This window comes from Aristolochia californica, unplaced genomic scaffold, assembly GCF_029961685.1.
Source record: "Aristolochia californica isolate CCGP_79_NKW_82.1479 unplaced genomic scaffold, dmAriCali1.0.hap1 SCAF_10, whole genome shotgun sequence".
Classification (NCBI taxonomy): domain Eukaryota; kingdom Viridiplantae; phylum Streptophyta; class Magnoliopsida; order Piperales; family Aristolochiaceae; genus Aristolochia; species Aristolochia californica.
Window position 1 is genome coordinate 34526003 of NW_027181771.1, and position 22654 is coordinate 34548656.

The 22654-nt window shown below is 41.1% G+C and overlaps 5 protein-coding genes across 6 annotated transcripts; 2 read left to right on the forward strand and 3 right to left on the reverse strand.

The window, feature by feature from the left end:
* Positions 1–434: 434 nt before the first annotated feature.
* On the forward strand, positions 435–3177 carry LOC137938144 (probable galacturonosyltransferase 12). Its single transcript, XM_068783136.1, has 6 exons — positions 435–931; positions 1124–1182; positions 1280–1432; positions 1514–2104; positions 2186–2488; positions 2594–3177. The coding sequence occupies exons 1-6, from the start codon at positions 715–717 to the stop codon at positions 2876–2878; spliced, it is 1608 nt and encodes a 535-aa protein (XP_068639237.1). The 5' UTR covers positions 435–714; the 3' UTR covers positions 2879–3177.
* Positions 3178–5310: 2133 nt separating this feature from the next.
* Positions 5311–7437, forward strand: LOC137942786 (zinc finger protein CONSTANS-LIKE 12-like). The gene is made up of 4 exons (XM_068788525.1): positions 5311–5874; positions 6306–6530; positions 6752–7089; positions 7178–7437. Exons 1-4 carry the CDS (start codon positions 5311–5313, stop codon positions 7302–7304), a joined length of 1254 nt encoding a protein of 417 aa, XP_068644626.1. The 3' UTR covers positions 7305–7437.
* A 457-nt stretch (positions 7438–7894) lies between these two features.
* On the reverse strand, positions 7895–11928 carry LOC137938153 (cysteine-rich receptor-like protein kinase 25). The gene is made up of 7 exons (XM_068783146.1): positions 10323–11928; positions 10040–10162; positions 9578–9732; positions 9240–9450; positions 8885–9122; positions 8561–8711; positions 7895–8476 (listed from the first exon to the last, which is right to left on the reverse strand). The coding sequence occupies exons 1-7, from the start codon at positions 11311–11313 to the stop codon at positions 8138–8140; spliced, it is 2208 nt and encodes a 735-aa protein (XP_068639247.1). The 5' UTR covers positions 11314–11928; the 3' UTR covers positions 7895–8137.
* Positions 11929–13610: 1682 nt separating this feature from the next.
* LOC137938232 (probable cytochrome c oxidase subunit 5C-3) lies at positions 13611–14281 on the reverse strand. Its single transcript, XM_068783228.1, has 3 exons — positions 14256–14281; positions 14089–14144; positions 13611–13988 (listed from the first exon to the last, which is right to left on the reverse strand). The coding sequence occupies exon 3, from the start codon at positions 13969–13971 to the stop codon at positions 13774–13776; it is 198 nt and encodes a 65-aa protein (XP_068639329.1). The 5' UTR covers positions 13972–13988; positions 14089–14144; positions 14256–14281; the 3' UTR covers positions 13611–13773.
* A 450-nt stretch (positions 14282–14731) lies between these two features.
* Positions 14732–17701, reverse strand: LOC137938189 (cysteine-rich receptor-like protein kinase 10). 2 transcript variants are annotated; one of them, XM_068783190.1, is made up of 7 exons: positions 17102–17701; positions 16634–16744; positions 16289–16407; positions 15982–16192; positions 15643–15880; positions 15359–15509; positions 14732–15235 (listed from the first exon to the last, which is right to left on the reverse strand). In XM_068783190.1, exons 1-7 carry the CDS (start codon positions 17604–17606, stop codon positions 14927–14929), a joined length of 1644 nt encoding a protein of 547 aa, XP_068639291.1. In that variant the 5' UTR covers positions 17607–17701; the 3' UTR covers positions 14732–14926. The 2 variants fall into 2 exon arrangements, with proteins under 2 accessions (XP_068639291.1, XP_068639286.1); XM_068783185.1 differs by having other exon boundaries at positions 16289–16497.
* Positions 17702–22654: the final 4953 nt, after the last annotated feature.

Consider the following 22654-nt stretch of genomic DNA (forward strand, 5'->3'; position numbering starts at 1 on the left):
ATGCACATAATCTCATATTTTTCTTCCTTTATAGAGTATAAGCTAAGTTATTTAAGTTAGGTAATCATTTCGGGTCTCTTGACCGGGTAAAATAGGATCCGGATCCGAGTACCCGCCCTAAATATTATGAAGGAAGTATGTTTGAAGTGGTAAGTAGAGTTACGTGGACCATTCAGAGGGGCAATCCACTCATCCGTTTCGCACTTCCCGGAGTTTCGGCCTCCGGATCCGTCATGCGAGACTGTTTCTATATTTGTTTAACCAGGCATGTCATTTTCGGATTCGGATCCGCTGTTTCGTCAATCCGAAACGAAGGAACAGCGTCGGTATTCCTTCATTTGCAGGCAAAACACAAGTCCAACCGATATCTACCCCTTCCTCATTCACTGCTTCTTCTTCAAATCCAAGCCAAAGTTGTACATAAACAAGAATTTCTCCTCCTCCCCCCCCACCAAATCGTCTCTTTCTCTCAGTTCCATGTCCCTCTCACAACAACCTTCCTCTGCAGACACCAGAAAATTGCGAACATTAGCCTAAGCATCAAGCAAAGGTAGGTGAAGATAACAAAATACACCCCATTGAAGCTCCATTCCTCATACTGCAATCCCCTCGCTTTTTTGCTTCTTTTTCTATGGATCCCGGAATCGAATAAGACAGTGGGGGGAAACCGTCGAAGGATTGGATTCTGTTTTTGCTGGATTTGGATTCGCCCGAATGAGAATGCAGCTCCATATATCGCCGAGCTTGAGGCACGTCACCGTCTTTCCTGGTAAGGGAGTCAGGGACTTCATTAAGGTGAAGGTTGGATCTCGCAGGGTTTCTTATCGGACAGTGTTCTACTCGCTGCTCTTCTTGACGTTTCTGCTCAGGTTCGTCTTCGTGCTGACGGCCATGGATACAATCGACGGAGAGACCAGTTGTTCTTCTATAGGTACGCATATGTCTCTCCTGAACTTCTTCTAATCAATCCCTGCTCGCTCTACTGCATTATGTTTGGATATATCACAAGAGTTTACATGTAGATGTTCCCAAGTACATCGGTCAGCGCCGCGCAGCAGATACTGTTATTAATGTTTTTCATTGTTTTAGAAGTATTTTTTACCATTGCAATGGTTTGGTTTAGGTTGTATTGGGAAAAGGTTAGGACCCAGAATCTGGGGAAGAAGAGTTCTTGAATCCACTGTAAGTCCGAAATCAAGACTTCAAAGTTTATTTGATTAGGAGCTATACTGTACTTCTCGCTGTTTTATGAGAAAGAAGGTTATGTTATTCTCATAAGGTTCCGGAGGAGATATATCGGATTTTGGAAGAAAGTGAAAGCGAAGAGCTTGAAGGTGGTACCCAGGTTCCACAATCGTTAGAAGAATTTGTAGCAGAAATGAAAAGTAACAGATCTGATGCTAAAACCTTTGCTACGAGGCTCAAAGCGATGGTACTTGATTAACAAAAAGCAGTTTCTTTGGTTTAATTGCCCGTAATTTCGTCCGCTGAACTTTTGAATTTCGTCGTTCAGGTCTCCCTCTTGGAGCAGAAGACGAGATCAGCCAAGATCCAAGAGTACCTTTACAGGCATGTGGCATCGAGCAGTATTCCGAAGCACCTCCACTGCCTCGCCTTAAGACTCGCCGACGAGCATTCTACAAACGCCGGTGCCCGCCTGCAGCTCCCCTCACCGGAACTGGTCCCGGCGTTGGTCGACAACTCTTATTACCATTTCGTTCTCGCCTCCGACAACATTCTTGCCGCCTCTGTGGTCGCCGCCTCCCTTGTCCGGAACTCGTTACAGCCCGAGAAGGTGGTGCTGCACGTTATCACAGATCGGAAAACTTACGCACCCATGCAGGCCTGGTTCTCTTTACACTCGTTAGCTCCGGCCGTCCTGGAAGTGAAGGCGCTGCACCATTTCGACTGGTTCACAAAAGGGAAGGTCCCTGTCCTCGAAGCCATGGAGAAGGACCAGAGACTCCGGTCGCAGTTCCGTGGTGGGTCTTCTGCCATCGTGTCCAACACGAGCGAGATGCCTCATATTGTCGCCTCGAAGCTGCAAGCTTTGAGCCCCAAGTATAATTCCGTCATGAACCATATTCGTATCCACTTACCAGAGGTGAGGATCTTCAAAACAACTCTTATAAGTTACAGTGATCATTTTGAATGTGAACAACTGAGACCATTTTGAGTGCTGCAGCTGTTCCCAAGCCTAAAGAAGATAGTATTTCTGGACGACGACATCGTCGTTCAAAGCGATCTTTCGCCTCTGTGGGAAATAGATCTCGAAGGGAAAGTTAATGGCGCCGTGCAGACATGCAGCGGCCAAGACAAGTTTGTCATGTCCAAGCGATTTAAGAGCTACTTGAACTTCTCTCATCCACTGATAGCAAAGAATTTCGAGCCGGAACAGTGTGCATGGGCTTATGGAATGAATATTTTCGATCTGGACGCGTGGAAGAGGACGAACATCAGTCTCACCTACCATCACTGGCTTCAAATGGTAAACATTAATACTTTATGCATCTTCCCTGCAAGTCGAAATTTTATGGGTCGAAAGCTTCTGACTTACACATAAACCATCTGCGGGCCATTAATTTTGTTGCAGAACTTGAAATCAGATTTGAGCCTGTGGCAGTTGGGGACCCTGCCTCCAGGTCTAATCGCTTTCCATGGGCATGTTCATATCATCGATCCATTCTGGCACATGTTGGGGCTCGGCTACCAGGAGAACACAACAGTAGTTGAAGCTGAAAAGGCCGCAGTTATACATTTCAATGGTCGAGCTAAACCATGGCTGGAGATTGCATTTCCCCATTTCCGATCTCTGTGGTCTAAGTACGTCGATTTCTCGGATAAATTCATCAAGGCTTGCCATATAAACGCTTCTTAAGGTGAACGACGGAAAAAAGCTGAGGTTGAAGGATACATTCCTTCCAGAAAAGCTTCGTTTATCGGAGCCAGATATGTATAGTGAACTGCAACCCATGTCAGCTGTAGCCGTGGTTTCTATGGATTTTACAGGAGAAAGAGATCGAGCGAGGACTACTGGAGTTCTTTGACATTTTTTTTTTTTTTTTTGTTATACGAGCGAAATAGAGGAAATCGCTGTTTCCCCACATTAAACCTGTTATCATCTTCTTCCTCCTCTTCCATTTTTTTAAAGGAAAAAATGCAAATATCTTGCTCCGATGATCAACAGCGTTTACAAAAATAAATCTAACTTCAAACTACTTTCGCTTCAATGGCTACGTTAGCATTGGGAGGTTCTTCCTTCCAATTACACAGTGAGAGCTATTGAGCCTGGGCCAAGTTTGCCCAAATCGATTCAAAGCACCGCTCTTCAAAAACTTTGTTCTTCGTTCCATGCTTGAGATTGATCGGGACTTACCGATCTGACGACTGGACACAGGATGAGTGGGAAGGAATTCGGCCAGAATAGAAGAATCGAGTCCAAAAGTCAATCCGAATCGATTAGGCAAAAGACTACCGTGCTTTACGTCTACCAAACTTGTCTTCATCTTCATCTTTCAAGTAAGTAAGTTAAAAAAAACATCATTTGGGAACAAGATCTGTTGCTGAATGTGTACCCTTACGGAGGACGACGAGAAAGCTTTTTTTTTTTTAAAAAAAAAAATCTCTTGGATGGAATTTCAGCAATGATCGAAGAATGAAGCCTTTTAAGATCCTTTTATTTGATTTGCTTTTCATTAACTTATTAAGCATGATTTAATACTAATGGTCGGAAACTGATTTCCATTTCCACGGAAAGATCCGGTCACTTTCTTTGCCGGAGAAACATTTCCCCAACTTTTAGGCCGTGACACCGACTCTTCACCGGCGACACCACGGAAATCTTTCCTTGGCGTCGAAGAAACTGAATCTCTCGTAATGGAAATTCTTCTCGTCCAAACAAATGCGCATGCTCTCAGCATGGTTTCGAAAACCAGATATTCATAAACTCTGGACGAATCGTGACCACATTTTAGTTCTGGCGATCAGGAATGATTCCGGAAAATGGGTAGATGTGCCTCTGTTCGAATTCTGACGGCTTTTCCTGTCTCGTCTTACCTTTCCGATCTTAGTCGTCAAAGAATCCACCAAACATCGAGCTGTTTCAGCTTCGAATTGAATATTCTAACTTGTAATACCCATCTTGACATTACAGATTGATTGATGAACCACCCAACGTCAGAATCTCAATGAAAAATCCAGATCAAAAACTCTATAAATTAAGCTTGCGGCCGTCGGCCGACCCCCTCTTTCTGTTTCTAGATCCAGATCGAAAACTTGTATATTTTTACTAGAAATGTGTTTCCACCATTTCTGAAAACGTCACTAACAGGACGCACTTAACTATGTTTAATTAGTGAGAATCTCTAGCTGACAGTTGGCACTGCGGCGAAAGCTCAGTCCAATGTGACACGTGTCGTTATGTTGTCACTCGAATTCTTGTGGCCAGTTTTCGTTCTGAATGCCGCCTTTCTTGCTGACGCCTTACACGTGGCGTAAAGCATCCTAATGGCGGGTTGAGGTAGACTGCCGCGTCACCAGATACTCGCCTCTGAAGTGGCGAATGGGGACGGAGAGCGACGGCAAGTTTGTAAACCTCCCGGCGAGTCCCATTTGCTCTTTAGATTTGGCGAAAAAGTAACCACGCTTTTGACAGCACACGAGAGCGAGTAGAGTCCGAGGTAAGCCACGTCACTGTCTCGCCGACCTCTGCGAGGAGCAGTCAAGCCCGACGGCTCTCGCAGTTGAGTTTCCCGTTTGCAGAAGCTAGAAAGAAAAGACAATGATTTTTTGTTTTATGATTGTAAGTAGCTTATTGAGAGCCACTGCCAACAGAATGATGGAGGGATTGTCATTTGGATTATATTCCGACGCTTCGTTCTTCATTTCTCTCTCTCTCTCTCTCTGAAACTGCTTTTTTCATGAACATGATTTATTTGGCTTCTTTTCTCCGTCCTCTCTTCGGTTCTTGCATCGCGGCATTGCTTGCCTGTATAATTGCTAATCTCAAATTTGTCTGCTTGGACGATCCGTAACTACTGATTTTCTTTTCTCACAACACTTGCAGATCCGAAATTCAGAAGCAACCGGAGAAAATAAAAGCTAGTTTGGTTATGTTTGCTTTTGAATTTCCTTTGTCGAGTCAAATTTCTTGGTTGAGTGTTGTTGTTTTTTTTTGTTGCTTTAATTGGTTTCTGTTTGAGGATTTCGAACTTCGAACAGATGAAACGTAAACTCATACAGGAAGAAGGAATTGTCGGACCGTGGCCGTGAATTGTTGAAGATCGAAGAGATCTTCGGGTTGAATAGAAAATGGATGCTTTATGTGATTTTTGTGGAGTTCACCGATCAGTAGTCTACTGTCCAGCAGATATAGCCCGTCTCTGTGTCACGTGCGACAGCTATATCCACTCTGCTAATGTCATCTCGCGGCGCCATACGAGAGCGCTTATATGTGATCGTTGTGGGTCTCGCCCGGCAATTCTACGGTGTGTAGATGAAAAGATCTATCTATGTCAGAGCTGTGATTTGAATGGCAATGGATGCCGGGTCTTGGGACACCGGAGGGAACAGGTGAACTGTTACTCCGGTTGTCCTTCTTTTGATGAGCTCTCTCTGCTCGGGAATCGCCTCCCCGATATTTCATCTTTTGGCGGGACGGATTCCAGGATGGATCCCTTTAGGATGAATACGAATATGAATGGCGGTGTTAATGGCATTTATTGGGAAGAGGGCAATGGAAGGTTTAGCGACTTGGGGGATGGTGGAAGATTGGAATCTTGGAAGGGTACCTCTTCTGTGACGCCAAACTCTAATGCAGTACCTTATGATGGGAATCAACAGATTTATAATCAAAAGGATTCCAGCGAACCCAAGGTAACTTTCTTTGCTCGATCTAGTACGAAAAATGAATTTACTGTCCAATGTTTCCAGGATTTGAAAATTTGACTCCTTTTATTGAGGCTTGACGATACGAGTTCAGTCTTTCTTCAATCATGGCGAGATCCTGTCATATCGAATTTTATTTGTACCTTCTTGTGGAAGAATTTGCTTAGGAATTTTCTTTGGGAGGTTCTTAATTTAGATTGCGGTTGTTGTCTTTCCACCTTTGTTAAACGCTCGTTTGTGTTTGAAAAGTAATGGTTTTCAGATGCTCTGTTCTTTTGGATACACATGTTCATGAAATCTTGCGTCATTTTCCTAAAAATTCCATCTTACAAAACTTAATCTATAATTTGTTACTATCTTCTCATTTTGTTGTTTTTATGTTGTTTGTGGATAAAAGATTCATTAATTGGTACTTGCAGCATCTTGGTTGTCCTCCTTTCGCGGAAGTTGGAGTTCGTGAGGACGATGATCTCTGTGATGGCTTCAATATGGGTTCTGTTCCCTTGGATTGTGGAAATACAGACCATATGTTTGGCTGCTCACCAAGTCAATCAAACTACCTTTTTGAGGATTCAAGAATGGAGGGTTTATTTATGAAGAAGAAAATCTCAGATTCAAACGGTCCAAATGACCCTTCTTTAGAGGTTTCCTCCAAATCATGATTTTCTTCATCAATTTCTCTTTTTGTTCACATCGCTCAAAATCCTCCTTCAGTGATAACTGAGAGACTTCTTTTTCTTGGTGAGGGGTGCTTCAGATCTTTGATTAAGTGTATTGAAAGATCCACCCTTGCTGAAAACGAAGTAGCATACTTGTTCTAAGTTTCACTGAACTAAATTCTCATGTTACTGCCGTTTTTCCTCAGGCAACCTCTTCGGGCCAACAAGGCTGCTTTTCTCTCCAATCTTCTCATGTTGTGGGCAGCACTGGTTCAGCACAAGCTGTCACCGGCGAAATGGATCGGACGGTAATGAATTCCAATAACAACAGAACCGTGAACATGAGTTATTATCCTACAGGTCAAGTCCATTCCAGTATGTCCAATCTCACCGGTGAGAGTAGTGCTGCAGACTCTCAAGATTGTGGAGTATCGCCAATCTTTATCACTGGTGAGTCGTCGTGGGATCCAAACTCGGGAAATTCTTGCCCACAGGCGAGGGACAAAGCGAAGATGAGATATAACGAGAAAAAGAAAACGAGAACGTAAGTAACTTCGAACAATTTTTTCTTAAAAACTATGGTTCAGGCAATTTTTTATGTTAAACTCAATGGTTTCATCTATGATTCATAGGTTTGGTAAGCAAATTCGATATGCTTCTCGCAAGGTCAGAGCAGATAACAGAAAGAGAGTGAAAGGTAGGTTTGTGAAGGCCGGAGAGGATTATGACTACGACCCTCTTGTTGCAAGAGATTCTTGAGCCTACTCACAAGAGAAGGTATCAAACTATCAAACCTGCTAGAAGTTTGGAACTGTTCATAGCTACACATATTTTATGTCTCCAGTGTTCAAAGATTTGAGCTTTAAATTGCTGTGTAAATATCAAAGAGAATATAGTGCAGATCACAATAAAGAGAGTTTATAGCCTAATCATTATAACATTCCTTCGTAAACTAAAAATAGAGACTCAAAGGAATGGGTAGATCATTAACTCTCCCCTCTTCTCTCTCAAATTCGTCTTGACACTTTTCTCTAAAACCCTCTCTCCTTCTCGCTCTCTCCATCTCCTTAGCCATCCCTTTCTTTTCTTTATTCTTTGTTAAGAAATAGTCCCACATGGATTAGTGGATACAAAGATCTTGAGTTTATTAGCTGGAAAAAAAGTTTCCGAAATTGTTAGTCATTTTGCTGGTTTTTCGTATTGGATCAACCATCACCAGGAAAATAAAAATATAGATCCTATCGCCAGAGTGATGCAAGAAAAAGAGGGGGGCACCTCCCTGTGAGAGGCTTCAGAAGATTATAGGAGAGTCCAGAGAATATACTTTGATTGAGAATTCCCTTGGAAGCACATTTACCTTATTTCACTCCTGATTTAAAAAAAAAATCAATTGATAAATGTAGATTTCGAAGTTCACTAAACAGTAGATACAGGTTTTGTTATTCAAGATAGAAAGAAAAAAAAATGCAGGATGGTGTACAGCCTCTGTTTGCCACTGCATCATCTTCCCAACGAAACAAGAACGAACAATAAACAAATGCAGCAGCATCCAAAGCTTTATTAACTAGCTCTTGATTAATGACACTGAACCATCAGCGAGGGTAAAATTCGGAAACAGACATTTCATTGATGGAACTTTGAGCAGTTCTAGAGGATGCAGCTGAAGGCACGCCAGAGTTTCCTGAGAGACTACCCCTGCTCATCCTACTTATCCCCAGACAAAATGCTGGTGGAGAAGGAACTGGCAACGTTATCGATTGGCTACTGAGCATGAGAACAACAGTAGACATGAAGGGTCTTTCTGAGGGATCTTCCTGCACTGAGAGCAGTCCCAAGTGAATACACCTTAACACCTCATTTCTATGGTAGTCTTCACCTAGGCTCTGATCCCTCACTTCCAAAACTGTTCCTTCATTCCAATGTCTCCATATCTGTCACAAACCATACCAGCGTTCTTAATATATGAATCAGATAGAAAAACTTGTTAAGAAACCATGACTTTCCTTCAAACTTACATAGGTTAAAAGGTTCAGAGCGGATTCTGATTCAGTAAAGCCAGTGTTCTTTCGGCCAGTTACAATCTCCAAAACTAAGACACCGAAGCTATAAACATCAGATTTAGTAGAGTAATGCCCCTGTATGGCATACTCAGGTGCCATATATCCACTGCATTAAAATAGTACAAATTTAAGTGAAGTTAAGGTTGGTCAAAATGTATCCAATAACAACTTCAGATATTAACAATCACTAAGTGACAAGAGCTCCCCTCAAGTGCAAATATTAACATAAATTTTAATGGAAATAGAAAGGGAATACCCACAAACACAAAAGCAACTTACTACGTTCCAGCAATTTGACTTGCATCAGCTTGTGTTTGGTCTCCGCCAAACAGCTTTGCCAGACCAAAGTCTGAAATTTTTGGGTTCTTGCTTTGATCCAGTAAGATATTGCCAGCCTTCAAGTCTCGATGAATGATCCGGAGCCTTGAATCCTCATGGAGATAAAGAAGGCCTCTGGCAATCCCTACAATGATCTTGTATCGTGTTTCCCAGTTTAGTTGTGCGCGACTTTTGGGATCTGCAGTTAATGAATTCAAGTCACTAGTCCGATCAAAATCTCTGTTAAAATCATCCCATGACTAAACTCACGAAACTACAGATTATGAAGTAGCAGTAACTACAGGAGAGGACAGACCAAAAAGAAATTTGTCCAGGCTAGCGTTGAGGACGTATTCATAAACCAGAAGCTTCTCATGTTCTTCAGTGCAGCAGCCCAACAATCTTACAAGATTTCTATGCTGAAGCTTAGCGAGCAGAACAACTTCATTCCTGAGCTCCTTTATTCCTTGGCTTGAACTCGTCAGGAGCCTCTTCACTGCTATTTCCTGTCCGTTTGGTAGCTTTCCCTGTTGAAGAACATAGAGTTTGGGGCTTATTATAGTGGAATAATGAATAAATGGCACCCTTCATCAATTAGTTTCACGAAAGGGCTTAATAAACAGGAGTTTGTCCCATTGACCAGATGAAAGGTACCTTGTAAACCGGTCCAAAACCCCCTTGCCCAAGTTTGTTTCTATCAGAGAAGTTGTCTGTTGCAGCTCTGAGTGTAGCCAAGTCAAACAATAGCGATTCTGTGCTCTGCATTTCGTCTTCATCACCATCAACTGAAGGCGAAATTAAGCCATTACCTAAAAATCAAATTAAATGGGTCAGATTGGTTTTCTGTGTGAGCCCTAGCAGCAAACAAGGGCAGGGCAGGCAGCCTTCTTCGCCGGCGAGAAAGGTGCCGGTAACATTATCTTCGATTAAACGGGCAATTAAACCTGACCATTTTTCAGGTTTCACCTTATTATAGAAGCAATAGCAGAGCAGAAGAACAAACTTGCTCGGTTCTTCTGGATTAGACCTACCAGTAATAACTAACTAATAATGGAACTCCGACGAATTAAAAGGAGACAAAAGATTGAGTTAAATAGTAATAGGCAGTTTACTGACCTAATTGCTTCATCCCTTTCTTCTTTTTTCTCGATAAACAGATCCAAATTGTAGCGACTGCCGCCATTGCTGCAGTAACAGCACATACGACAGCAATAATAACCGTGTTCCTCTTATTCTTTCCTGCATCAGCAAAAGCATATATATGTCATTCATTAGCCTCAGAAGTGAGAAGAAAACAGCCGCCACCCAGGATTTTTACTGTTTAATGAACAAAGATAACAAAATGAACCGCCGGTTCTAAAACACATAAACAGTATGTTCAAATAAGTGGGGCGCTCACCGTCTCCGTCGGAGCCTGGATTTGGAGGAGGGGAAGGCGTAGCCGGGGGCGGTGGCGGCTGCTGTCGAGAGGCGGGATCGAAGGGACTTGTTTGATACTGTATGTTACAAGTCGGATAGTAAATACTACTACCAGTATTGTTTTGGCAACAACTAGGTATCTGCGATACAAGCTGGAGCAGACAGTCGGAGCACACAGTAGACGGTAAATCTCTAGTACACTGGGCCAAGCCATATAAGTCTGAGAATTCATTATAACTTGTACTCCCCCAAGCCAGTCTTGACGAGTTAAAAGCAGACTCGTTCGAAAGATTTTTCATCAGGTTGCCTAATTGCCTATCAAAAAGTTCCCGATTTTTTACATCACCCGGGAGCCTGATGTATACCGTCGAGCGGTTGTCGGATTTGGAGAAGAAGCGCTCGTCGGAGTAGCGTATGATGCAGCTGGAGTAACGGACGGTTGCCTGCTTTTCTCTGGGGCAGAGTTGGCGGAGATCCGGGATCGAGTTGTTGAGGCATGAGCGGCAGGCGCTGGCCGTGGACGCCGACATGCATTGTGCGTAGCCATAGATGCGGTCCGATTCGGCGCCGACGCTGGTGTTGTAGTAGGTGTCTATGTTGATGACGGCGTTGGAGACGAGAGAAGGGAGGAGGGAATTGAGGTTGGATTCATACTGGCTACCGGAGGTGAAGTTATCCCACTCGGTAGGACAGAGTCTGAGTATCTGCCCCTCTTGTGCTCTAGTAACAAGTGCCATGGAGAGGAAGAAGATGCAAGAGGATAGCGCCAACTTTAACCACTCGGATGTTCGTGCCGGCTGTCCCATTGCCGGAGATGTAGAATCGTACGTCGTTAGCCGCAAAAACGAAGAAGATATTTGAGACGGAGAAGCTTGTAAAGCCGTATTAATTGCCAAACATGGAAGATTTGTCTTAACGTGTGCCCAGATGAATGCAAAAGATTGTTCTTCCTTGTGCCGTGGAAAATTCATCGTTTTTGAAAACTTCTCTCGTCCAGACTACGCACCCACTGCATCTATCACGGATGACTTCTGGTTTTGACTAGTAAAAGTCCGGGCAAAAGATGGTCACCGGTGGAGCTCGTCGACTGAGCCAGTCCCGTCCGCATCAGATAATTCAATTCAAATTTGGAGGTAGACCGTGTGTTTCTGCTCTCTTGGAAGCTGCGTTTATTCCTGGTTATTTTATACTGGCGCGATCGAGAGGTTCGTTGAACCAGAAAAAGAGAGAGCTTCAACAGTCAAAGAACCTGCCAATCAGCGGGCCAGGCCATCAAGGGTTTTTAATCATACCCCAAATATTCAGCAATCCTCATCCAAATGTTTCAGAAAAACTTGCCTTCAATGCAATAGAAAATCTTAGTTCAGGAATTTTTGTCCTTCAAATCATTGGACACAACAAACCAACACAAATCTGACCGCAATCTACTGGAATGAATTTGATACATCAACGAAGAAGACACCATAAGACCAACACTCAAACACTTGCTAGTATATCTACTACAGCATATGGAAGTAACCAGCGAGACAAAGATAGCAATAAATTCAAAGAAGAGGAATGGATCTGAAAATCTGAGGCCACTCCTCTGAGTAGCTCACAGTACCTGACCATGTCACCAAAATGTGCTCTTCAACCACAAGGGATTGATGCAATCTCTGAATTCACTCACTCGTTTCAAGGGAGAACGTTATTTTCTCAATGATTCTCATGCATACTTGCTAGTACTTGATACTATTTCAATCAGAAGTCATGTAACTCGATTAAAACTGCTGCACAGATATTCCAAGTGAAAATATTCCATAACAATGGCAAATTACACTCCATAGCCATGTACAAGTTGTTGCACAATATGAACAAATTTGCAAATTCACAGATCCAAGCTAACCAAAGGATGACCTCTCACTCGTCAGACAAATATTCAATACTGTTCCCACCTTGAGGTTTCTCCTGAAGAAATAAAAACACCACTTTGCACAACTGAACTAGTTTGAGAATATCTGAACCCAACCCCCGTTTGTCCTTCAGATCACCAATGAACTGCACTGACCAGCTTGCAGTTTTTGGAAGCTCAATAGCATTCAATATGCACTAGAACAATATAATTAGTAGATATAAGATACGCTTTCTGTCTGGTAATGGTATTTATGTTACTTGGAACCAAGGAAAATAGAGATCAAAGGAAGGGAAAGAACAAAGGGGCTGCACCAGGAATACAAAAGAGCAAAGGGAAAAGGCAGTAGAGAAATAAATACAATTAAGAATATAAAGGACACAAATGTAAACATAAAAGAAAATAAATGAAAAACTAAGAGGGAGTGAGAGGTGTAGATATTCAAACAACAAAGTAGAGTAGCAGAGTCCCATTTGTCATGAGGGAAGCAGACAAATGGTCGGCTGCACGAGCAAGAGCAGAAAAGATGTAAGAAAATCGATTTGAGTGAGTGTGGTGTTTGTGCTGTTTTTTAGGTGGAATGAGGGGGGTTAGGCAAAAGTATGAGAAAGCAGCCACTAATCCATGCAAGGAGATAGCAAAACTCAACTAGAAGCCCCCCAAGTGGCCATTAACCCAAAAGGTCCAACCCACGGCAAACTCAGAGAGTTTGCCAGCCCAAAAGAGAAAATGGAGCAGAGCTTCCTCATCCAATCTTTATGTGCCTTCATAACTACAATTACTTGCTTTTCCTAGAAGGCCCAGATTATAGTGACCAATGGGAGATGCCATAGGATTTACCAGTCTCTTTGCTTGCCAGGTGAAAAAATGGTGAAAAAAATCAGAAAAAGATGCAGGAAAGGAACAACTCAGGCAAATTAGAAAAAGATCCTACACCCAAAGGTAAAAAGAAGTGGAACAAAAGATGATAAATGTAGCAGAAATTATCCATGATTTAATCTGAGAACCCTTCGGTTGAGTTGATCGAAGATAAGAATCAACCCTTTATCCACAAACTAAAGAAAATGCACTATCTTCAAAGGGATGGCCATTCTCATGAGAAGGAACACTAGTGAGTAATGTATTGCGGGTTTAGCAAGATGAGAGGCATATAAGGAATGAAATCAGGTAAATTGGTTTAATGATATCGAAATTTAAGCATCAACAAGGGGGTTAAATCTTCCACAATTAAACACAGAACAAGTCAGCTTACGTCAACATTTGATTGGGAGTAAAACTTATCACTAGCAATCAGCAAAACGATAAACGTTGAGAACACAACCGAAAAGAAGCCCTATGTTTAAAAAAAAAAAAAAAAAATGCATCCCCAAGCGTGTCTAGTTTCAATCGGATTAGGATTTATTTCATTTGTTTCGAACTACAATTTATCCAATCTGATCATCAGCAGTTAACTAGGAAAACAAAAACAATACAAAATGGCAAGGATATGTAGAGTATCCAATTCACCCATAGACAGAAACAGGGAGAAACATATTACTGTTCATTCTTCAGCAACAACCACAGAAATCTCTCCCTTCTCAAGGAGATCATAAAAGGCCTTGGTCTTCCTCTGCTCGTTCCAGTGATGCATCTTCCACAAGCCACCCGCAAATAAACCCAGAGTCGCGCCCATCACGATCTCCTTAACCACACTCGGCCCTCCTTTCAAAGTCGCATGAGCCACCTTATGCGCAGCCATTCCGCTTCAATTGACTCCTGAAAATAACAAGAGAAGAATCCGAGATAGCACTCGATTAGTGATAAATAAAAACAACGGATCGATTTCATGCACTCGACAATCAAGACTGAAATATACCTAAAGAATATAGGAAATCCTTGAAAAAACCTTCCACAGTCAGATCCAAGAAATTTCTGCAAAAGTCAGACGAAGGGAAAAAAAAAAAAAAAAAGATGAAATCTAAGGTGTGCAAAGAACTGAAGCCCTAGAACTAGGAAAATGAAGATGGGGATAATGCTTCTCACCTACAGAGCCAGCCGGGGCGAGAGAGGAGGAGAGGAAGATCGAGTCTTTTAAAGCAATATTATAAAAACCGACCCGGTCTTCGAATCGGTTATGTGATTGGGTTCGGCATAGACCGGTTCAACCAGTTTGGACAGAAGGTTATAAGAGGGATCAATATACGGAGGCTTTCTCTGCTGCTTCTCAGAAAACCTCTTCCCCCTTTGCCACTGCTTCTCTTCTATCCTCATATTTTCATAATTTTTTATACTCCATCATTATCCATGCTATTAGTGAAATTCAAGAACCAGAACTGGATATGAGACTTGAACTGTGGCTCAATGGTCTTCAGGGAGGTTTTCCAAATGGAGTTCTTCGAGTTAGAAAATCCTTAGATGCAGGGTTTTCCATACCACCTCCGCCTCATATGACAGTTTCCTAAAATGACGGGCTGAAATTTGCTCAAACAAGAGAAAAAAAAACAATTTGAAATAGAAGCTGACAGATCAATGAAATTCATTTTTTATTTATTTATAATTCTTACATATACTAATTCAACAAATCTGGTTCGCCACAAACACAAGATTTTGTTACAAGATCAATAGCCAATAATCCTTGCTAGTGATTGGGTGGAGAATCTTTTCTTTCTCCTGAACATCCAATCGAAGTAGCTGAACCTCGAAGACCCTCATCACTATCTGGGTTCGACATCAGAAATGGTTACTTCGTTGACAGAATATGCTGCAGACGCCCATGAAAGTCGATGTGGTTCTGGAATAACTTTTCCTGCGCAGAAGCCAGGTTGCCTAGGATTGGGAAGACTCATGGTCTCGCTGCCCAGCATGAGCACTACAGTTGACATGGTGGGTCTGTCTGCAGGATCCTCTTGAACGCACAACAGCCCAATGTGGATACATCTCGATGCTTCTACTGGTGAACAACTCTCAGCTATAACAGGATCCAATAGCTCTAGCCCTCTGTCTTCGCTCCATAAGCTCCATGCCTGCACCATTTTCAGATTTAATGGAGATTTAATGGAGTTTCGGTTATACAGAACTTTTCAGCAAGGAGTACTAGACTAGATGGAAACATCTAAAGTTTCTTAATGGGGGTGGTGAGAACATACAAGAGTATGAAGGCCAGAGAGATGTCCAGAGAAATAACAACTGGAGGTCCTCTTCCCACTTAGGATCTCTAGGAGCAGGACTCCAAAGCTATACACGTCTGACTTAACAGAAAACAATCCAGCCATTGCATACTCAGGAGCCATGTATCCACTTCAGGCAATCAAAGCACACCGAATTACAAAATGAGAAAAAATCTAAACATGAATTAAGTCATAAATGGTCGGCATTCTGAATATGCAACTCTTAACCGAAGGGAAAGCAGGATAAGCATTTTGTACTTAACTAAGTTCCAACAACTCTACTGGTATTAGCTTCAGTCTCATCGCCTCCGAAAATCCTAGCTAATCCAAAGTCTGATATCTTAGCATTCATTTCATGATCCAACAAAACATTACTAGCTTTCAAGTCCCTGTGAATGATTCTGAGCCTTGAGTCTTCATGGAGATAGACAAGTCCCCTTGCAATTCCATTAATAATGTGTAGACGTCTTTGCCAACCTAGTTCACCTCGCTTTGCCGGATCTATTCAAGGAACAAGAAGAAGAAAAAAGAGAGTAAGACAAACAGTTTGAATCCTTTACGCACCATAAATGTAATCCCAGAAATTCAGAAAGAAGCCAAACCAAAGAGTAAGGCATCCAAGCTGGTATTTGGCATGTATTCATAGACGAGTAGCTTCTCATCTTTCTCCAAGCAGCAGCCCCAAAGCCTCACAAGATTCCTGTGTTGAAGCTTCACTATCAATTTGACTTCATTCTTAAACTCCTCCATCCCCTGACCAGAATTCCTCCCCAGCCTCTTGACTGCAACTATCTTTCCATCAGGGAGCGTTCCCTGTGAAAGGTTTTCATCCAAGAGGCGATCTTAGTAATGCAATTCATCGAATCGTTTGTATCGATACCAATTATGCTAACAAAAATAACATTTTACCTTGTAAACAGGTCCGAATCCACCTTGTCCGAGTTTATTTGCGTCAGAAAAGTTGTTTGTAGCCGTTTGAATAATTTGCAAATCAATGACTGGCAGTTCTGAACTATTCGCCTGATTATCTGCAATTCCATTTGCAGAACCCAAATCATTCCTGCTAATAGTAGACACCGTGTCATCAACCGAAAACAGTGTACTCTTCAGCTTCTTCTCTGTTTAGATAACCAATCTAGTTCTCATTACCATGAAGATTTAAACAGTCTTGTCAGTGAAATCAGGTTCATGCTCACAACAGAACATGTTCAGAATAAGATACTCAGTGAAGAGGACTGAAATCTCGAAACTCACCCTTGCCTAGTCTCTTCCACCAGTATAACGCATAACCCAGCATACAGATAATAGCAAATGCTGTTAATAAGCTGATGGTTACCGCTAGAATGGTTGCTTTGATCCTCCATCCTGCATTTAGGAAATCAAGAACTTATTTTTCCCACTTTTAACCACTATTGAAATTTATGTAACTTTGACCCTACCGCCGGTTATACAAGAATGCTCTCTGCTGCTTGTATCGGCAGATACAAACTGGAGAAGGGCAAACGATGCCTTTGGGTCTCCTCATAGAGATGCCCTAATAAAGTCTAGTGAATATTTTATCAAACATAGACTTTCCAGTCTCACCACTAATAGGCTTTCCCAAATCCCAACAGCTTCATTGTTCGAATTGTTTAATAACCAGGTAAAAAGAGAATAAATAAACAAACATTCAAATAATCCATCTGCAGATCTGCTGCATAAAAGAATCCAATTCAGGCGAACCTTTGGTTCTGGAGGGAGCTGAGATTGTGCTCGGTAAAGTTCTTCGTGAATCATAAAATTGATAAAGCTCGTGCCTCAAGTTACAGTCCCCACCCAGAATTCGACCACCGACCTTCCCGTCGCAACAAACCCGAAGCTCAGAGATTTGTTGCTGTAGGCATCTGTAGCAGTTTCCCCTGGATAGAGTCGGAGTGCACTGCACGAGACCAAATATCTTGGAGGTTCCATTAACATCAACTGCTTTGGTGGCGAACCTGGAAGGATCGGAAGCTGCTGCAGAAGCAAGCTCGTTCATCATCTGAACCAGCTTCATATAAAACCGATCTGGGTCTGTGATATACTCATTACTTCCTGACACATACTTGTTACTGTAATCCACAGTGGAGGAAAAATTGTGGTCCGAGTAGCGCAGACGGCACTTGTCATACCAAGCGCTCGCAACTCTTCGTCTGGGGCATAGTGTGGAGATTTCTCGAGTACAGCGGTCGATGCATTTTTTACACATTTCCGGCGTAATATCCCCTCGGCAAAGAACCAGCCCGTAAGCCTCATCTGGCTCACTTCCGAACGAGCCAATCCTGAAGCCCGTGGATGCACAAGGGGAGGCAAGAAAACGGAGGAGGCGATTGAGATTCGAGGCGAATAGGCTGTTTGGTGTGAAATATTGACTGCCATCGGCGCAGTTGAAGTGGAGGGGGGCAGCTGAAGTAGGAGAGATGTGGGTAGAGAGTGTTAGGAGAGATGAAAGAATGATGAGCTGAACAAGGGGCGTCGAGAGGAGAGAGAAGAGCATTTCTATATGAGGATAACTACAAAGAAGGTTGTAGCGGCAGATATTTTTGTGAACAATGAAATCCATAAGCTCCACTGATGGTCTGCAGATTCGTGTACTCGGGACGACTTTATTGGACGCACCCAAAAAACGTGGCTAAAATTGATTGTCACGGTCACGGCATTCCTTCCGAGTCCTGCCCAACTACTCAACACCATTGACTCGGCGTGTTGCCTCTTGACTCGGCGAGTTGCCTCTTGCCTTTTTACTATAGCTTAATAGTATAGAAATCTTGTTAGATTGTTGAGCTGCTGCACTGAAGTGCAGAAGAAGCTTCTGGTTTATGAAAACGTGCCTAACTCTAGCTTGGACAAATTGCTTTTCGGTTTGGCCTCTCTCATACTTCTTGTTCAATAAAAAATTGGCCGATGTCAACCTAAACAGGCTTCAGTTGATCCTACCAACCGTGCACAACTTGACTGGAAGACACGGTACAAAATCAATGGAGGAATTGCTAGAGAGGTCTTCTTTGATCTCCCAGTTCATTCTCCACCACCATCTTTTGTCGGGGAAAGTGGGATAAGCACTCAGAAATTGAACTGAGTCGTCTCAATCTACTCAAAAGACCACCCCAAATTCTATAAATGAAATGACAGTTTCTGAATTAGATCCTCTCTGAGGTTCAATACCTTCGAGCAGTTCAAGCAAGTGTTCTTCAATGTATGGATTACGAGAGAGTTCAGCTTCTTTGTTGCTTCCTTTCACATAATTGCGATTTTTTTTCCTTCGACATCCAAGCAGAGTCTCGTGGTTGGAGACGTGAATGGGATTCGACTGCGACAGAAGATCATTAACTATGGCGTCTTCAGGTCCCTCGTCCTGATTCCCGAATCAAAGAAAGGGTGAAAAATGGCCGATGTAGTCATCAGCCCACTCAGTTTACTGGGAGCGGCTGGTCAACGTGACCAAGCTTCAAGGAATCCACTTTCCGGGGAAAAAGCCGCATGTGGAAATTTGCTGAGCGTTCTTCTTCTTCCTCTACTCTTCGTTTCATTGGACTAGTCGTCGCTATAATTAGAAAAACGTCAATTGCTTATTAAGTTTCTGCATCTTCAGCAATGACTTAGTTATGATGGAAAAAATATTATAAGCAAAACCAACAAGATGACAACCAACCTCAAAACCTCCGTCTCTCTTTTGCTTTTTCATTGTTTAATCCCATCCCTGACCCGAAGTACGATTGAGTAAAATGGAAGAAGGAAGAGATGAGACAGAGGAGGAGAAGAGACAGAAGAAATTGACCTCGATTTATGTTCAAAAGTTTTTCGACATTCTCTTAATTGAGTTGAATTATGGATCAAATTCGCTCTCGGGAGTGCACCAGCAGCCGCTTCCCCAGAGCTATACAAACTACGAACTACGAAGTTGTGAATTTGTTGAGTCGGAGGAAAAGGTTGAGGATGACGATCGATGAACAAAAACGTCCCTGCTCGCCTTTACTTGTGCGCCGGGAAGGAACGCAGAGTTTTCTGTTCATAGTTTTGCTGCACATGCCGTTCATGATCTGGGTTCGTTTATTGCGAGGAAAGATTAGCCATTCGATTACAATAGTTTCAAGTTTTACATTTTTTGTTGTCTCAAATATCTATTTCATCCTCATAACTTGTACGAGCTGCTTGAGGGTCTGTATATACTATATATATGATATTCAGCGGCGATGCAGCAAAAGATCTTGTTATCCAAGAGGTTTGCGATATCCGTTAGAACTTTCCTCTTCTTCTCAGTGAAACTGGTTGCTAGAGCACAAGAAGAACAGATTCTGCACCTTGAAGAAAAATCTGTCTGAGGAGGCTGCTACTAATCCGTCAAGATTAGCTTGGGGAAGAACTACTTATAATGATTTCTCAAACTTGTACGACTTGGCCCAGTGTACAAGAGATTTGCAGCCTACCGCGTGCTCCTCCTGTCTGGATGGAACTATTTCTTATATACCTGGTTGTCGCGACATCAAGATCAGAGTACAGATATACTACCCGAGTAGTAACATAAGATACGAAATCAGGCCATTTGATCCAGCTTCCAGACTGCCTCCGCCATCATCAACAGCTTCGCCTTCCTCTCCTACCCGTTTGGACTCCAGCGGAGGAGGTGAGCTCTCTTCTTTCTTCTCATACTTAAACCTTATATGTGAAACCTGATGAATTGACGCGATTGCAGATAAATGATCTGCATCGTAATATCTCAATTCATTGCATTGCAATTGTTTGTGAAAATTGGGTCTAAATCTCTACTTTCCTGATGTACTTGCTGGTGCTATATGCTGTTCTTGATGCTGGAAGCAATGAGAGGAGAATAGTTATTATTGTTGCCGTACGTATTTCCGTAGCATTGGTAGCAGGCATCGCCATCATCCTCTGCATCTGCTTATTGAGAAGAAAGAAGCAATTGAAGAATACGTTTGGTCATTTTATTTCCTCTATACAACTCTTTGGTTCATATAGAAATTCTTTAGACCAGAAAAACAGTTCAAAGTTTTGCTGTTCAAGGAAATTAATGGAGTTACCTCTGCAAAAATGTATCAACGTCATTAAGGGCCCTATTATCAGAAGACTATTCTGCTCTGTAGGTACTGCTCCAGGAGTTTTGAAAGCCACCGAGGTTCTGTCAATGGTTTTTGACATTGACATTAAGATTTGATCAGAGGAAGAAAGAATTTTGAGAAAACAAGACATATTTGAGAGAAAAAACAACCTGTCTTCTGACTTCTTCTGGAATTAACAGTTCAAAATTTTTTTTCAGTTGATGGTGATGAAGAAGAAATGAGAAGCTCAGAATCACTGTTTTGTTTGACATAGGAACGAACACTCAGAGCTGCAACAAAGAACTTCTCTGATATCAACAAACTAGGACAAGGTGGGTTTGGACCAGTTTACAAGGTATCTTAGTTGTGTGTGAACTGTCAAAACTCATCTCTTGTTTATTTATTTATGTAGTTCGAATATATGGAATTTTTTGTAACAGGGGAAACTACCAGATGGGCAGGAAATAGCAGTGAAAAGGCTTCTGACGAGTTCAAGCCAAGGAATAAGAGAGCTTAGGAATGAAGTTGTTTTGGTTGCTAAGCTTCAGCACAGAAATCTTGTAAGATTGTTGGGTTGCTGCATTGCAGATCAGGAGAAGCTTCTGGTTTACAAATACCTGCCTAAGAGTAGCCTGGACAAATTTCTTTTTGGTTTGGCTTCTCTCCTCTCCGTTGTTCTTCTTCATTAATAACGCTGCCAGTTCCTTCCCTACCTGCATTTGTACTCGGGAGAAGTGTGAGAAGCTGAGACAGGTTGTAAATCTCAGAACTCAACCGGTAGTGGCCTCTGTAGTAGATGTAAGCCAGAAGAAGAAGAGAATATGGAAGCTTTGCCGGTAAATATATCTCGGGGTGAGAAATAAAATAAAATGTATTAGATCTCTTTTATATTCATAGTGGGGGGAAGATAGTACTTAATCTCACCTTGAAGCGAACCTGTATAAATTTTTTTATTTTTGTTTTTCCTTTCTTTTACGATTATTATTATTGTTTTCGTTAGTTTTAAATTAGGGCGTCTAATTCTTAAGATCCCCATTGTGTATCTGTCACCTCTTTGAATTGCACTTATAAGCCCTCAACTTCAGTTTACCTTTTTTCTCACAATTTTTTTTTTCCATGATTGATTTTAATTATTTTTTTAAATACTAATTTCTGGTTTTAAAAATTCTTACACATTTTATTTCGTTACTTTAATAAAATTATTATTATTATTATTATTATTTATTTCAAAAATATATATTTTCATATAATTAATACTTTATTTTACCTTAGAGTAATTATTTTACTTTAAGATATTTAGTAAAAAATAATTTAGTTTTAAAATTCTTATTTGTTGGTACAAATATTTTATGTTTTTTATAATAAAAAAATAAAATTCTTATTAATTAATTAAAACAATTTATTCTTACCTATTTAACACCTTTTATTATGGATATAAAATATTTTTAATTGAAAAAACTATTAAAAGAATTATTTTAGAATTTAAAAATATAATTTATCAGTATATTTTTTTATTACCTTATATATAAAAATATTTAAAATAATATTTTTTAAAATATTTATTTATATCTTAAATTTTTAAATATTTTAATTATTTATAAAATATTTTGTTTTATTTTAAAAATTATTTTCACAACTCAATAAGTATTTTAAATTAATTTAATGTTTCTAAATAAATATATTTATATTTATTTTAAATATTTTAAATATATTTATTTTTAAAATCTAAAAAATATTTATTCGATGATGATGTGGCATCCTATGGTGTGACGTGGCATAAGACTTCAATAAAAAAGATGTGGCACGATGACTTTGGCACCAAGTAATCTGTTAAAGTTTACGTGTCACTTTTGACGACCGGTCAAAGTTTTGTGTTTGTATAAATAAATTAAAAAATTAGTTATTTATATTATTATATTAAAATAATTGGATAATATCCTAAAATTCGCTAGGAGCTTCGCCTTCACTCTAACGGAGGAACTTCCGGGGTGGAGTGTTGCATATCGGATTTTTTATTCTTTCAGGCTAGTCTCTGTCGAGAAAACGGATGGAACCTAAACAAAGTAAACACTTGGAACTTCCATTACTTTCATTCCATTTTTTCTTTTAAAGGTTTGGAGAAGAGAGACCACCTCTGCGCCATAAAAAATTGAAGAACAGACTAGTTGTTGTCTTCTTTTACTTCAGAAAACTCACAAAG

What these genes read in the sequence shown, in the direction of transcription:
- LOC137942786 (XM_068788525.1), top strand. Translation starts at nt 5,311, where the DNA reads ATGGATGCTTTATGTGATTTTTGTGGAGTTCACCGATCAGTAGTCTAC. An exon ending in AGGATTCCAGCGAACCCAAG is followed by an intron (nt 5,875 to 6,305) that starts GTAACTTTCTTT and finishes TGGTACTTGCAG; the next exon opens with CATCTTGGTTGTCCTCCTTT. An exon ending in CAAATGACCCTTCTTTAGAG is followed by an intron (nt 6,531 to 6,751) that starts GTTTCCTCCAAA and finishes GTTTTTCCTCAG; the next exon opens with GCAACCTCTTCGGGCCAACA.
- LOC137938232 (XM_068783228.1), bottom strand. Translation starts at nt 13,971, where the DNA reads ATGGCTGCGCATAAGGTGGCTCATGCGACTTTGAAAGGAGGGCCGAGT.
- LOC137938189 (XM_068783185.1), bottom strand. Translation starts at nt 17,606, where the DNA reads ATGTGTAAAAAATGCATCGACCGCTGTACTCGAGAAATCTCCACACTA. An exon ending in GTGGAAGAGACTAGGCAAGG is followed by an intron (nt 16,498 to 16,633) that starts GTGAGTTTCGAG and finishes TTATCTAAACAG; the next exon opens with AGAAGAAGCTGAAGAGTACA. An exon ending in GATTCGGACCTGTTTACAAG is followed by an intron (nt 16,193 to 16,288) that starts GTAAAATGTTAT and finishes AACCTTTCACAG; the next exon opens with GGAACGCTCCCTGATGGAAA.
- LOC137938153 (XM_068783146.1), bottom strand. Translation starts at nt 11,313, where the DNA reads ATGAATTTTCCACGGCACAAGGAAGAACAATCTTTTGCATTCATCTGG. An exon ending in GAAAGGGATGAAGCAATTAG is followed by an intron (nt 9,733 to 10,039) that starts GTCAGTAAACTG and finishes TTTGATTTTTAG; the next exon opens with GTAATGGCTTAATTTCGCCT. An exon ending in GTTTTGGACCGGTTTACAAG is followed by an intron (nt 9,451 to 9,577) that starts GTACCTTTCATC and finishes GTTCTTCAACAG; the next exon opens with GGAAAGCTACCAAACGGACA.
- LOC137938144 (XM_068783136.1), top strand. Translation starts at nt 715, where the DNA reads ATGAGAATGCAGCTCCATATATCGCCGAGCTTGAGGCACGTCACCGTC. An exon ending in TTCGTATCCACTTACCAGAG is followed by an intron (nt 2,105 to 2,185) that starts GTGAGGATCTTC and finishes TGAGTGCTGCAG; the next exon opens with CTGTTCCCAAGCCTAAAGAA. An exon ending in ACCATCACTGGCTTCAAATG is followed by an intron (nt 2,489 to 2,593) that starts GTAAACATTAAT and finishes ATTTTGTTGCAG; the next exon opens with AACTTGAAATCAGATTTGAG.